Source organism: Chrysemys picta, chromosome 2 (genome assembly GCF_011386835.1).
Source record: "Chrysemys picta bellii isolate R12L10 chromosome 2, ASM1138683v2, whole genome shotgun sequence".
NCBI classification, from domain to species: domain Eukaryota; kingdom Metazoa; phylum Chordata; order Testudines; family Emydidae; genus Chrysemys; species Chrysemys picta.
Genome location: NC_088792.1, coordinates 209,380,937 through 209,396,874, shown reverse-complemented (window position 1 = coordinate 209,396,874; position 15,938 = coordinate 209,380,937). Strand labels below are relative to the sequence as shown.

Sequence of the window (15,938 nt, the reverse complement as noted above, 5' to 3'; positions counted from 1 at the left end):
CTTTTGCAGTGGGTCTTCAGCCTTCTCACAACTCAGGAGGTAGAACCGGACATGTTAAGTCATTGTCAGGGAGGGTGTGGCCAGCCCCTAAAGATCCCAGGATCTTTAAAAAACAAGAGTTTTTTGTTCTTGCCTTCTCTACTGTAGGCAAATTTCTCCAGACTCTCCCTATCTAGGGTTACCATACGTCCGGATTATCCCGGACATGTCTGGATTTTTGGGTTTTAAACAGTCGTCTGGGAGGACTTTGTAAAAATCTAAAAAGGTCCAAGATTTCCCTCTCAATGCAGAGCGTGACACGGCTGACAGAGTGGCCGGGCAGGATTGAGCTGCTCGCATCGGGGCCTCCAGCAGCCAGAGCCCTATCCCTGCTCCCCCCTCCCCTGCAGCCTCAGCACGCTGTGCTGGCAGCGCTCTGGGGGGGCAGGGCTGTGTGCTCCGCGGGGGAGCGCAGCAACGTGTCTGGCTCCACGTGGAGCCAGACACACTAGTCTGAGCGGCACGGTAACGGGGTTGGGGGTTGGAGAAGGGGCAGTGGGTCCCAGGGGGGCAGTCAGGGGATAGGGAGCAAGGGCTGTTGGATGGGTCGGGAGTTCGGGGGGGGGCCTGTCAGGGGGCGGGAGTGTGGAGAGGGGTCGGGGCAGTCAGGGAGCAGGGGGCGGTTAGATGGGTCAGGAGTTCGGGGGGGCTGTTAAGGGATGGGGGGTGTGGAGAGGGGTCGGGGCAGTCAGGGGACAGGGAGCAGGGGGGGTTGGATGGGTCGGGAGTTCCTGGGGGGCAGGGATGTGGAGAGGGGTCGGGGCAGTCAGGGGACAGGCAGCAGGGGGGGTTGGATGGGTCGGGAGTTCCTGGGGGGCAGGGATGTGGAGAGGGGTCGGGGCAGTCAGGGGACAGGGAGCAGGGGGGGTTGGATGGGTCGGAGGTACCTGGGGGGGCTGTCAGTGGGTTGAGGTGTGGAGAGGGGTCGAGGCAGTCAGGTGATAGGTAGGGGCTGAGGTCCTAGGGGGGCAGTTAGGGGTAGGGGTCCCGGTGGGGGCGATCGGGGACAAGGAGCAGGGGGATTTGGATGGGTTGGGGGTTCTGTGGGGGGCAGTCAGGGGGTGGGAAGTGGGAGGGAGTGGATGGGGGCGGGGCTATTTCCCCCCCCCCCCAAATGGAGTGTCCTCTTTTTTGAAAGTTCAAATATGGTAACCCTATCCCTACCCCAGAATGCAGAACAGAAACTGAAAAGAAACAAACACAAAGAAATGTTTTTATTCTAACTGCTCAGTTTGTTGAATTCCAGACTTTCGCTGGGGTGCTATTTAGCCTCAGACTTAGCAGAAACCTCTCTGAAAGTACTTCTTTTGATAACTAAGGTAATTGGCTGCAGCAGCTGCTAGCACAGCATGTCTGGGCAGGCTTCTTAGGGAACTGCACCACACAGGCAGCCAAAGACACAAGCCAGCAAGATTGAGTACAGTAATTCCTGGGCTATCATCCCCAACTGCCAGTGTAGACAACTATTCCTCTCCCCTCCACAAAAACAAACAAACAAAAAAACCCACCCTGGAGTTGTCAGCATGGAGAGACAAAAAAGGAGAGCAACCCAGACACCGAGAAGCAAGTAGGAGCCCTTCATTTACTTCTGTCCAGCTCCCATGCCCTTTCTTATCAAAATGTCGGTGAGTCCTTATATAACCCAGCCTTATTTTCTGTGTGACTCATTCAGGCAAAATGGCTGCTCCATGTACAGGTTTCCCCTGGTCCCCCCCTTGTCCCTACAAATTATGGGGTTATACACCATCCATAAAGTCAAAGGGGTACCACTTAGGAATTCTCTTTCAAGGGTTACACACTTTCTATGGCACAGCAGTAGGTGGGATTCTCCCTTTAGATTTCATTGTCAGGGCTACTCTAAGATCTCATGATGGAGTCCACTTCCTCTGGAACAGATTGGGGAACACCTTCATATCTCAAAGCTTTGTGGCAGAGTCTAATAAACTGATAAAGCATACTGTCTTGTCTAGATGGAGGACAGTTACAGAGCCTCTCCATTCTACCTCTGGATACCTCAGAGCAGCCCAATGGTGTGGAAGAAAGCAAAATGATAAAACCAGCAGGGACAGTCACTTGCCAAACTCAGCCTCTTAAGGAGTATGGATTCTCGGTCTTCCTTTTTCCATTGGAGTAGCAAGAAAAGTCTAAAAAATAGAAGAAGGAAGTGAGGAAACATCCTGCTCAGAAGCAGGAAAAAAAAAATCTCTCACACCTCTCCCATTTAAGACGGGTAAAGAGCATTAGAGTTTCTCCCCAAATATCAGATACCAGCAGAGCAGCGGAACAGTTCCTGTAGAAAGTATTCAGAAGGAGCTGGGACACACATCACATGGAACCTCCTTTTTCCATCATCCTACTATGGAGCCTTAGAACCTAATTTCTCAGCACAAATTCGGTAGGAAGGGGAATTGTTGGGGTGAATCTCAGAGAGTTAGGAAGAGCAGTCCTTTGATCCCTCTTCCTGAAATGACTGACAGTTGTCTGACTCCTCAGAATAAGGGGGATATCAAAACAAAGCTCTTGCCCCAGAATATTTAGATACTGTTGTATAGCAGAGTAGCAACACACCTACACTTTCCTCTAGACAACACACCTTAGGAAGAGTTACTTGAGGAAGATGATGGCATAGATAGCAAGACCACTTGGATACATTTCCTTTCAGGATATAAATTGGAACTGTAAATCCCTTTCTATGCAGCTCTTAAAATATTGAGTGAAGACTGGGTGAACCAGCTAAGGCCATGCTCCTGAAGAAACTGAAAATATTGAACATCTGGGATGTATCTTGGTGGTGGTCTTTTTATGGCAAAGAAGAGATCCTGTGTAGTAACTTTATTGTTGTAAGAGGATCTGAAGTTCTTGTTAGTAGTTTCAAAGGTTTATAAAGTGGTCATACAGTAGAAGATGTGGAAATTCTCTCAGATTGACTAGGTCTTTGGGGACTGAGCCATTTCCTCCCTATCAGAGGCTTCCAGGTCTGATCCAGAGCTGTTGACAGGCAGAAGATTGACTGAAAAAGATCTGCGGATCTTCCTACTAGAGGGGAAAAAAAGGAAATTTTAATGTAAATACAAATAACTTTTCCTGTATCCCTTGCAATAATAACTTAGGCTTGATCCTGTAAACACTTAAGCATATGAGTAATTTACTCATGTGTTTTCAGCAGTACTATAGATGTTTGAAGGATCAGGCCTTACTCAGTTTTACATATTTGGTATAATGAAATCTGTGAGCTGAGATAGCACTGCAGGAATAAGTTGAACTTTGAGAAATACTTCACTTGATTTTTCAACTGCTATATTGCATTGCTGTTGTTTTGTAATTAATCTATTTTAAAAGACTCAAAAAGAGAATATCACACTTTAATAACCAACAAAACATAGTCTTTACATTTTTCTTCTCATGCACAGAGTGGAAACTAGTCTCTTCCATTCCTCTGTCATTAAATGCTTGATATAAAATAGATTGATTATGACATTTAGCTAGTCCAGGCAAGTGCTGGAATTTTTTTTACAAGTTTCATAGAATGTAATGCATACATTTTTAATGTGTGTCTATATACTTTAAGATGGAAAATATGCAGAAAACTATCTATCAGTTAGAAGAGCAGCTTCAAAATGAAATGCAATTGAAAGATGAAATGGAGCAAAAATGCAGGTGAGACTGTGAACTTAAATACATTTTCAGAATTAAATAATATAAAAATCAGCTCTGTAAAAAATATATTAAGGATTACAAGCATGATATCAATATTGCTACTATAGTAATACAGTAGCCTGAGATTCTAAGCCACAAATTAAATCACTTTAAAATGATATCTCAGAATGTTTTTCTTTTGTATTTAAAGAGGAAGATGAATTGTTTGTGTTCGCATCAGTGAAAAAGACACATATCTTACCCCTGAATATTTGAACTCCATGTTGTTTTTCCTTCCACTACCCTGATAGGTTTCAAATACCTGCAGGACACAGTGAACACTTTTTTTTTTTTTTAAGAACGTAAAATACTATGGGCACTACATGTACTAGAATATTGGAGTTTTAAGATTGTCCAGCATCTTGGTATCTTAAATGCCACAGTACTATTGAAAGGTCCAGCTTGTGACTTTTGTTGCGATTAAGACAGATACACGCAGCAGTTTTCTGTTATGTTCTTGAAAAAAGTAAATATCTGACAAATTACTGCCTATTCTTGCACCTTCATCAACATGGGCATATAGCGGAAAATCTGATAATCATGGAGCTTAATGTGCACACATAGCTGTTGGTCATCTTAGAAGAATTGCTACCAAAAATGGTCATATGGGAATTCAGACCACATAGTAGTATTTAGTAGATAGTGTGCTCTTTACACATATCCAGAGTTTCACTGTCCACATATTGACTACCTACCACATGGCAGCATGTGGGATGCTAGAAATATTTTCAACGATTGTATCCCTACAATCACACTGACTATGTATTCAGTAACATCAGCATGTCTTCTGATGTCTCACAGTTAAACACATTTTATCACAGGGTTAATAGATTTGATTTAGGGCTGTCAAGCGATTAAAAAAAATTAATTGTGATTAATCGCGCTGTTAATAACAGAATACCATTTATTTAAATATTTTTGGATGTTTTCTACATTTTCAAATATATTGGTTTCAATTAAAACACAGAATACAAAGTGTACAGTGCTCACTTTATATTTATTACAAATATTTGCACTGTAAAATCCAAAATTAATATTTTTCTCTTCGCCTAATACAAATACGGTAGTGTAATCTCTATCATGAAAGTTGAGCTTACAAATGTAGAATTGGGAACCAAAAAAAAAAAACTGCATTCAAAAATAAAACAATGTAAAACTTTAGAGCCTAAAAGTCCACTCAGTTCTACTTCTTGTTGAGCCAATCACTAAGACAAAGAAGTTTGTTTACGTTTGCAGGAGATAATGCTGCCCGCTTCTTGTTTACAATGTCACCTGAAAGTGATAACAGGGGTTCACATGGCACGGTTGTAGCCGGTGTTGCAAGATACGCTAAAGATTCATATGTCACTTCATGCTTCAGCCACCATTCCAGAGGACATGTGTCCATGCCGATGAGGGATTCTGCTTGATAATGATCCAAAGCAGTGCGGACTCGCACATGTTTGTTATCATCATCTGAGTCAGATACCACCAGCAGAAGGTTGATTTTCTTTTTTGGTGGTTCAGGTTCTTTAGTTTCTGCATTGGAGTGTTGCTCTTTTCGGATTTCTGAAAGCATTCTCCACACCTCATCCCTCTCAGATTTTTGAAGGCACTTCAGATTCTTAAACGTTTGTGTTGAGTGCTGTAGCTATCTTTAGAAATCTCACATTGGTACTTTCTTTGCGTTTTGTCATATCTGCAGTGCAATTATTCTTAAAATGAACATAATCATCTGAGACTGCTATAACATGAAATGAAATATATGGCAGAATGCAGGTAAGACACAGAGCAGGAGAGCTACAATTCTCCCCCAAGGAGTTATCCCAAATTTAATGAATTTAAATATTTATTTATTTATTTATTTATTTATTTAAACAAGCATGTCCTCAGGAATGGTGGCCAAAGCATGAAGGGGCATACGAATGTTTAGCATATGCTGGCTACAAAAGTGCCATGCAAATGCCTGTTTTCACTTTCTGGTGATATTGTAAGTAAGAAGCAGGCAGCACTATGTCCCATAAATGCAAATAAACTTGTTTGTCTTAGTGATTGGCTGAACAAGAAGTAGGACTGAGTGGACTTGTAGGCTCTAAAGTTTTACATTGTTTTGTTTTTGAGTGCAGTTATGTAACAAAAAAAAATTGACATTTGTAAGTTGCACTTTCATGATTGAGAGATTGCACTACAGTACTTATGAGGTGAATTGAAAAATACTATTTCTTTTGTTTATAATTTTTACAGTGCAAATATTTGTAATAAAAATAATATAAAGTGAGCAATCTACACTTTGTATTCTGTGTTGGAATTGAAATCAATATATTTGAAAAAGTAGGAAAACATCCAAAAATATTTAATACATTTCAATTGGTATTTTATTGTTTAACAGTGCAATTAAAACTGCAATTAATCGTGATTAATTTTTTAGTTAATCACGAGTTAACTGCGATTAATCAACAGCCCTAATTGATTACATATATTGGTATAAACTGCTATTTATTACATGTCAGTTAATACTGTCTGAATTGTTTATGCTATAACTTTTTTGGACAGAGGTAAATAACTACAAATTAACGTTTATGTGGCCTATTGTTGTTTTATAAAGGCCAAAACTAGGGACAGACATCCATACCAAACGTATAGAACTGGTAGAGATCTTGCTGCGGATCAATGGATGTTCCGTATTGCTGGCTGACCAGTTCATATTTCCTTTGTCGATATACTTATCTCATAGAGCTGGAAGGGACCCTGAAAAGTCATTGAGTCCAGCCCCCTGCCTTCACTAGCAAGACCAAGTACTGATTTTTCCCCAGATCCCTAAGTGCCCCCCCGGATTGACCTCACAACCCTGGGTTTAGCAGGCCAATGCTCAAACCACTGAGCTATTCTCCCCCGTGGGGTGTTACTCAGCACTTATTTCACCTTCTCTTTGCAGTAACTTTTTTTTTTTTTTTTTCCCCAGTTTTCTTCTAGAGATACTTTTTGTGTGGTAATAGCATGTAGATATCTTTATATATGATATGGACATATTTGTATGGGTAATTGATCACTTTTGGAGATCCACATTCTTCGAGATGTGGGATGTGCACAACTGGAGATTCTTTCTAGAGAATGGCAGAATATGTGTTGACCAACATTTACTAGTTATAGAAACCTCTTACTCTGCACCTTTTTGTGGATTTAGGGACAGAATTTGACCCTTACCATTTTTGACACACATTGCCTCCAGTCAATACATTTGATGATTGTGTTATTATAAACCACTTTATGTTGATTGGTGGCATTCTTCAGTTTAAAATGTTGGTTTTAGGATGAAGTGGCAAGCACATAGTAAGCATTTTTTAAATAATGGTCTTAAATAGTTTAAATATTGAAATGCCAGGCATGTAAAATAAGATCTTAATCATTTACATATTAAAATAATTCATTATTTATAGGACTTCAAACATAAAACTAGACAAGCTAATGAAGGAACTGGATGAAGAGGTAAGTTTGTGCTTTTCTGAATCACAGAATTTTTAACTACGTTGAGTCGATCAGTGTACTCCTCATACTGCTAGAGGTTTATAATTTTCCTGTAAAAATTTGCACTCCAATTTAAATTTGAGAATAAATCTCCACGTTCCAAAACACAAATCATTTTGGCCATGTTTGTTATGAAAGTGCAAAATGTAATTTTAGCATTTTAAAATACTTTTTTTTGCTTCTACAATTCAAAACTACTTTCCTGCATTTCAAATCCTGTGCTGAACACTATTTAGCCTTGTTCTTCAGAATATTCAATATAATTTTTCAAAATTAGCTAGATTTCTAAAAATCTGTGTGCGGATAATCCTCTAGCACATCATTATATTGTAGTATTCATAAACCTAATACAGTAACTCCTCACTTAACGTCGTCCTGGTTAACATTGTTTTGTTGTTACGTTGCTGATCAGTTAGGAAACATGCTCGTTTAAAGTTGTGCAATGCTGCCTTATAACGTTGTTTGGCAGCCGCCTGCTTTGTCCACTGCTTTCAGGAAGAACAGCCTGTTGGAGCTAGCTGGTGGGGGCTTGGAACCAGGGTGGATTGTTAGCCCTCCTATCAGCTCCCCGCTCCCATAAGTTCCCTGGGCTGCAGCCACCCAGCAGGTTACCAGTTGTCAGCAGTTCAGTTGTCCCTCCCCCCACTGCCATGTGCTGCTCCTGTCCTCTGCCTTGGAGCTGCTCCCGGGAGCCTCCTGCTTGCTGTGCAGGGGAGGGGGAAAGAGGGGGGCTAATGTCAGAGTGTCCTCCTGCCCCCCTGCTTACCCCTTCTCCATATAGAGCAGGATGGGGACAGGATGGAGAGAGCTAACTTCCTGATTTTTTTTTTTAAGGCAATGAACTTAGAGTGGGTCAGCATACTTAAAGGGGCAATGCTCCTCTCTCTCTCCCTCCCTCCCCCACACACAGGGTGTGTGTCTCTATCTGCCATGCTGTCTCCCCTCCCTCCATTTGTGCTGCCTTGTAGAGTGTGAGGCTACATTAACATCTTGTTAACCCTTGAGGGCTCAGCCGAATGCTAGTTCATCATTTAGCAGTAAGGCATTCCTCAGGAAATATTCCACCCTCTAACTTCACCCCCTCAACCAAGCTTCACAATCATCATTGCTGTGTACAGTATTAAATTGTTTGTTTAAAACTTATGTGTGTGTGTGTGTGTGTATATATGTGTGTGTGTGTGTGTGTGTATGTATATGTATATACACACAAAAAATTCAGGATCATAACTACAACATTAAGTGAGGAGTTACTGTAAACAGGTAATTTTTGCTTTTGTGTTAAATACAGTTATTGCAGGGATTTGGAAGATTTAATTAGAGACAAACTTCAAAGTGATGTTGGGAATTATTAGGCTCTATTCTGCAAACCTCCTGTTCATATCGGTAGTCTCACTGGGTGAAATCCTGGCCCTACTGGCTTCAGTTGAGCCAAGATTTCACCAGTTGAAGTCAATGAGACTACTTACAGAACAAGAGAATTAAAAAAAGTTTGTAGGCTCATTCTGTAAAATGTAAATGGAAAATACCAGTGTTTATTATAATTTCAGGGAAATCAAAGAAAACATTTAGAATCAACAGTATCTCAGACTGAGAAGGAAAAGATGCTGCTGCAACATAAAATAAATGAATACCAAAGAAAAGTTGAACAGGAGAATGAAAGAAGACGAAATGTAGAAAATGAAGGTAAGCAATGTTACCCATGTGCTAGAAATGTTGGCGTGTATGCTACTATACAGTTTTATGTATAATTTACCTTTTTAGCATTTGAAGCGTTTTAGAATAGATTTTTTTCTTGAAATACTGATTAACAAAAAGATTGTCATAGTTATCACAGGAAAGTAGCCATTTCTGTTTTTGATATTTGAAGTATCAAATTCTGCCCTTAGATGTATGCATGTGGAGCCCCTAGTGATTTGAGTGAGCCTGGTGTATATAATTCAAGAACAAAATTTGGCCTCATGTAGAAATATCTAGTAATGTCACACAGATTTTCTGTTCTGATCTGCTAGGAAAATTGAATTCCATATTCATTTCTGTCTCTAGTGTCCACCTTAAAAGATCAGTTAGAAGACTTGAAAAAAATTAGCCAGCATTCACAAACTACAAATGAGAAGATGACACAGTTACAAAAGCAAGTAAGTGATTGCTGTTCAGTGTTTTCATTGTTTCTTCAAATTTGTCATATAGTATTGATTACATAAATGTAACAAAGCTGAATCTGTTAATTATTGCACGTTGAATGGGAGTCGACTTTTCTTACCCTAACAGCTAGAAGAAGCCAATGACTTACTAAGGACAGAATCAGATACAGCAGCAAGATTGAGAAAGAGTCATACAGAAATGAGCAAGTCCATAAGCCAGTTAGAATCACTAAATAGAGAACTTCAGGAAAGATGCAGAGTTCTAGAGAGCACAAAATTGGAAGTGGAAAAGGACTATTATCAATTGCAAGCAGCACTGGAAGCAGAACGAAGGGACAGAAGTCATGGATCTGAAATGATTGGAGATTTACAAGGTAACCATTCCATGTTTATGTAGTTTTTTAATGTTGCAGTAAATATTTATTCTTACAAAAATCTATTTTCATAACTTCACTTTGCTGCTCTGTATCAATGTGTAAAGCTTGAAAAAGATGTACCAGCTGTTTTCAAGGAGTTTAATTCTATTCATTTAGTGTAGTAGAGCAGTAATCAACAAACTAATTGAGTATCCCTAGAGGACTAATACTTGGGAAAATTTGTAAATATAAGAAGAACAGGAGTAAATATAGTTTAAGGTACCAAATGTCTTACCAATTCAGTATTAACTCAGGTACATAATTCCTGTGTGATTAAGTTTTGGGGATGAGATGGAAAGCAGTATTGTGGATAACAGCAATTTCCCCTGCCCCTCCTCCAACATGATTTTTCTTCATCTGTGGATATTAACCCCTTTAGAGCAATTTTCATGGATTCTGGGACACTGACAGAGCAGAGATAATACTGTACCCTATCCAAAGGCACCATTCACTTTGAAGCAGCGTGGGTATTCTACTTGATCCTTAGAGTTAAGGAGTAGGTTTTTCTTTTTGGCATGTATTAAGGTTTTACAGCAGCAATGTTCTAGCAGGCGTGGTAACAACCACTATAGTTAAGATGCAGAATAGTTTCCATTGTAATCCACCCTTTCTTTTCAGGTGTTTGAGAGGTGAAAATATCAGAAAGTTCCATGCAGTTTAAAGAGTTGTGTGTTTAAGAGAAATATGAGATTCTCTAACCCAAGGTGACAGCCACCATGACAGCCAAGTGACAACTTGCTTAGCCACTGAGACAACTTAATAGGATAAATCCATTTCAGATTAATTACTCTAGATTGCCGCTGGGGTAACTGTGTGAGAGGGCAGTTTATCCAATATGAAGAAAAAGAAATATATTTAAAGAAGTCAGAGTACAAAGGGACAAGAGGGAAGATCTCCCTTACAGTTTGTAAGGTGTGATGGAGCAAACCTAACTGATGCAGTGTTAGAGCAACACAGCGCTTTAGGCGTGCATGAAAGGATAATCTTCTTCAGAGTTCCTAAAGTGTATAGAACAGGATGCTCTGCTGGTATCTAGCCAGAGAGTTCCATGTGAAATTTGCACACGCTATTGCCAATTTTTAATAAGAAAATGTTTGACAACTAAGCACAGCATTGAAGTGTTTGGAAGCATTCTGGAAGAAGACGTGTTTTCTTTTTCAAATCATTTTATCATCTGGAAATTCCTAGGACATTTTAGGTTTTAAAAAAAAAACTATGTTAAGCGTGCAGAGTTATAGTCTGACATACTTGTGAGCTATGTTGCATACATTCTGTTTATAAGGTATAACATTTAACACCTAGAGTAATACAAGAAACCAAATTACAGTTGCAGTTGGAAACTTAACTTAATGTCTTAGTATTTCTGTTTCAAAGTCTTCAGTTTAATAGTACACTAAAGTAGCTGCATATGGTGTGGCGCAAGCTGTTTCAAACTCAAGGCTGGAGGAGAGCCTTTGCTTTTGTGGAGTGATCAGTAGGGTAAAAATAATTCCTCTTTCAATGGAGGACCTCTCCTGTGCAGGTTATTTTAATTGTTTATGTACTGCAATAGCACCTCGAGGCCCCAACTGAGATTGGGGCTCCATTGTGTTATATGTTGTATCTACCCATGATAAGACTTGAGCAGAGTTAATGTCATCAGAAAATGTGGCTGTTGTATGTTGTAACAGGACTTATGTTAATGGAAAGGAAACATCTATACATTAGCAGTTGGACAAAATAAAATCGAAGTCCTGTTTCTGCATCTAGGCATAGTAGCTGAAATTGAACTATTTTTAACTTGTTTTTGCTAGCTCGGATTACATCTTTACAAGAAGAAGTAAAAAATCTTAAAAATAATCTTGAAAGAGTGGAAGCGGAAAGAAAACAGGCACGAGACTCACTTAATCATTGTGAAAAGGTAAGGTAATTAATAATACATAATTCAAAAAAATGCTAATGTTAGCTTGCTGGCTGTGGTCAGAATATGATCATGTACAGGGGAGTCGCATCTTACGCGGGGGTTAGGTTCTGAAGTCAGCGCATAAGGTGAAAATCGCGTATTGTCAAACGCTCATTGAGTGGAATGGCGGGTGGAATCGCCCGCACTATAGGTACAGTATTTAGATGGTTGTTTTTCTCTCTTTTTGTTTTGTTTTGCCGAGCACGTATAGTTAAAATCGCTTAAGTTAAATGTGACTTCACTGTATTGAATTATTTTGTATTGTGTAAATAAATCACAGCTTCTTCAAATGTGTCAGTGTGGATCCCACTGCAGGCACGCATGTGCCTCCTGGGTGGGACTGGACTTTTATCCTAGACCTGAGGACACTCAACAAATACATACTCAGTCTCAGGATGGTAATGCCTGCCTGCATTGCTCCAAGCTCTAGATTGGTTTGTGGCTCTCAACTTCCAGGATGATGTACTTACGTATTGCCATCCATCTGGCCCATCAGAAGTGCCTAAGGTTAGCAGTGAGGGCCAACTGTTCCCAGTTCAGGGTTTTGGCCTTCACACTCACCATGGCGCTGAGAGTTTTCACCAACTTCCTAGCTGTAATGGCAGCATGTCTAAGCCCTGGTCTACGCTATGAGTTTAGGTCGGATTTAGCAGCGTTAGATCGATTTAACCCTGCACCCGTCCACACGACGAACCATTTTTGTCGACTTACGAGGCTCTTAAAATCGATTTCTGTACTCCTCCCCGATGAGGGGATTATCGCTGAAATCGACCCTGCTGGGTCGAATTTGGGGTAGTGTGGATGCATTTTGACGGTATTGGCCTCCAGGAGCTATCCCAGAGTGCTCCATTGTGACCTCTCTGGACAGCACTCTCAACTCGGATGCACTGGCCAGGTAGACAGGAAAAGTCCCGCAAACTTTTAAATTTCATTTCCTGTTTGGCCAGCATAGCGAGCTGATCAGCACAGGTGTCCATGCAAAGCTCATCAGCACAGGTGACCGTGGAGTCCCAGAATCGCAAAAGAGCTCCAGCATGGACCCAACGGGAGGAACTGGATCTGATCACTGTACGGGGAGTCGAATCTGTGCTATCTGAACTCCATTCCAAAAGACAAAATGCTGCAATATTTGAAAAAATCTCCAAGGGCATGAAGGACAGAGGTTATAACAAGGACTGGAGCAGTGGCCCGTGAAGCCTACCAAAGAACCAGAGAGGCAAACGGCCGGTCCAGGTCAGAGCCCCAGACATGTCGCTTCTATGATGAGCTGCATACCATTCTAGGGGGTGCCCCTACAGCCCCCCACCCCTCCTGGGCTACCTTGGCAGTTATCCCCCCATTTGTGGGACGAATTAATAAAGAATGCATGAATTTGAAACAACAATGACTTTATTGCCTCTGCAAGCGGAGATCAAAGGTGGGAGGGGAGGGCGGTTGGCTTACAGGGAAGTAGAGTGAACCAAGGGGGCGGGTTTTCATCAAGGAGAAACAAACAGAACTTTCACACCGTAGCCTGGCCAGTGATGAAACTGGTTTTCAAAGCTTCTCTGATGCACAGTGCACCCTGCTGTGCTCTTCTAACCACCCTGGTGTCTGGCTGCGCATAATCAGCAGCCAGGCGATTTGCCTGAACCTCTCACCCCGGCATAAACGTCTCCCCCTTACTCTCACAGATATTGTGGAGCACACAGCAAGCAGTAATAACAATGGGAATATTGGTTTCGCTGAGGTCTAACCGAGTCAGTAAACTGCGCCAGCGAGCTTTTAAACTTCCAAATGCACATTCTACCATCATTATGCATTTGCTCAGCCTGTAGTTGAACTTCGCCTTACTACTGTCCAGGCTTCATGCGCCATGGGAGCACGGGGTAGGCTGGGGTAGGTGCGACTGCGCGGTGCTGCCAACTGGGAGAGCAGCCTGAGGCAGAAGCTTCCAGCTGGCATGATATTCCAGGCAGGACTGAATCTCCATTAGAAGAAACGTAAAGAAGAGAATGACCTGGAGTCATTCCCATTTTTGTCCAGGCGCTCCCGCCTGACCTCACAGAGGTCGCCCAGGAGCACCCATGGGATGATGATGCCGGCTACCAGTTGTATTGTACCGTCTGCCGTCCGCAAGGCAAGGGGATGCTGCTGTGTAGCACTGCAGTACCGCGTCTGCCAGCAGCACCCAGGAGACATACGGTGACAGTGAGCTGAGCGGGCTCCATGCTTGCCGTGGTATGTCATCTGCACGGGTAACCCAAGAAAAAAGGTGAGGAATGATTTTTTGTTGTTGCTTTCATGGAGGGAGGGAGGAATGGGGGGCCTGACGACATGTACCCAGAACCACCCACAACAATGTTTTTGCCCCATCAGGCATTGGGAGCTCAACCCAGAATTCCAGTGGGCAACGGAGTCTGTGGGAACTGTGGGATAGCTACCACAGTGGAATGCTCCGAAAGTCGACGCTAGCCTCGGGTACTGTGGACGCACACCACCAACTTAATGCGCTTAGTGGGGTCACACACAATCGACTGCATCAAATTGATTTCTAAAAAATCGACTTCTATTAAATTGACCTAATAGTGTAGACATACCCTAAGAAAACATGGAATTTACACCTGTTTATATCAAGATGACTGGCTGATCAGAAGCAGGTCCCAGCAGGAGACCAGAATGTCCCTGGATTGTGTCCTCTTCCTGTTCGCTCACTTAGGACACCTGGTGAACTAGAAGAAGTCATCTTGTGTACCATCACAGACGATAGAGTTCTTAGGAGGTCTAGTTGACTTCAATTTGGCAAAGTCTTTCCTGCCAGAGGACAGTTTCTATTCCCATCAGTCATAGTGCATGGACTACAGTCAACACCAGCAATGACAGGACATATATGTCTGGGACTCTTTGATGATATGTCCACATACATGTACGTGATGCTGCTTGCCAAACTTTACCTGTCACCTTTACAATGATAACTGAGGTCCATGAACTTCCCATCCAAACCTCATGTGAGCAATGGGTCCTGCCTCAAGCCAAGCAACAGTTTTGTTGGTGGCTTGTCCTGATGAACATGAGAAAAGGGGACAGTGATGCTTATCTCAGACACTATAGGAACTGGGTTGGTGTGCCCACCTGAACCACGTTCAAATGTAAGATACCTGGTCTCATGATGATTTTAACCTACACATGAGTGCCTTGGAACTAAGCCATCTGACTTATCTGTATAGCATTCCTGCTGGAGCCATCCAATGGTGGAAATGGTATTTATCAACATGGGTCTGACTCCACTAGCTCTACACTTTCCAGGGATCAGCAATGACCTAGCAGACTTTTAGTGCAGAAATGTGGTAACCATGAGTGGTGTGTGTAAAAATCCATACTAGACTCAATATTCTGTCAGTAGGAGACTCCAGCCACACATTTGTTTGCCACAAGTGCTAGAACTTCCGCTTCAGGGAAGGTGGGAGTCCAGACCAACTGCCGATTGCCTTGCTGTTTCAGTCTTCTTGAGGACTCCTGTATGGTATCATAATGTATCCCCTGGTCCCCAGGATATCAAAGATCAACAATATAGGGCCTCAATCATTGTGCTAGTCCTATATTGGTTGAGACCATTTTGGATGTCCCAGCAGCTTCCCATACAGCTTCCTTCCTACCCTAATGTGATATCCCAAACCTCAGTCAGACAATGCATTCAGACGCAGTCTTTGCACCTGACAGCCTGGATGTTGACTTGCTGAACAACACTGACAGACGGTGTTCCCTACAGGTTCAGAAAATCCTTACGCAGAGCAGGAAACAATCCGTAAGGTTGACTGACTTCTCCAAATGGGAAAAATTCTCCATTTGGGCAACTCAGAATAATACTGACCCAATGGAGCTACCGATACCAAAGATGTTGTACAGTATCCTGCTCTTGCACATGTGGGACTGATATTTAACTCCCTTGAAGTTAATCTCACTGCAACATTGGCGTGTCACACTTTAGTACAGTTGCACTCTGTCTTCTCACACCCCTACTGTTTAATTTCCTCAAGGTCCTTCATACTTTCTTTCCAGTAAGAGTACCGACTTCCACACGGGACCTCAGTGTCCTCCTTTCAAAGCTTATAAAGCCTTCTTTTGAACTGCTGTTGGAGTGCTCAGTATATTGTCTTACCATCAGGATGTTTCTTCTTGTGGCCATTACATCAGCAGAGAGAGTTAGCAAGCTCCCAGGTC

The 15,938-nt window shown here is 42.0% G+C and overlaps 1 protein-coding gene across 3 annotated transcripts in view; it reads left to right on the top strand.

Annotated features, from left to right (window-relative positions):
- ROCK1 (Rho associated coiled-coil containing protein kinase 1) overlaps nucleotides 1-15,938 on the top strand; it is a 185,046-nt gene that overhangs the window by 115,517 nt on the left and 53,591 nt on the right. For all 3 annotated transcript variants that reach the window (XM_005309499.5, XM_005309498.5, XM_065582063.1), the window contains 6 exons: nucleotides 3,608-3,696; nucleotides 7,152-7,200; nucleotides 8,787-8,922; nucleotides 9,283-9,374; nucleotides 9,508-9,754; nucleotides 11,590-11,696. In XM_005309499.5, coding sequence (XP_005309556.2) covers nucleotides 3,608-3,696; nucleotides 7,152-7,200; nucleotides 8,787-8,922; nucleotides 9,283-9,374; nucleotides 9,508-9,754; nucleotides 11,590-11,696 — 720 coding nt within the window. The remainder of the gene's footprint in view (nucleotides 1-3,607; nucleotides 3,697-7,151; nucleotides 7,201-8,786; nucleotides 8,923-9,282; nucleotides 9,375-9,507; nucleotides 9,755-11,589; nucleotides 11,697-15,938) is intronic.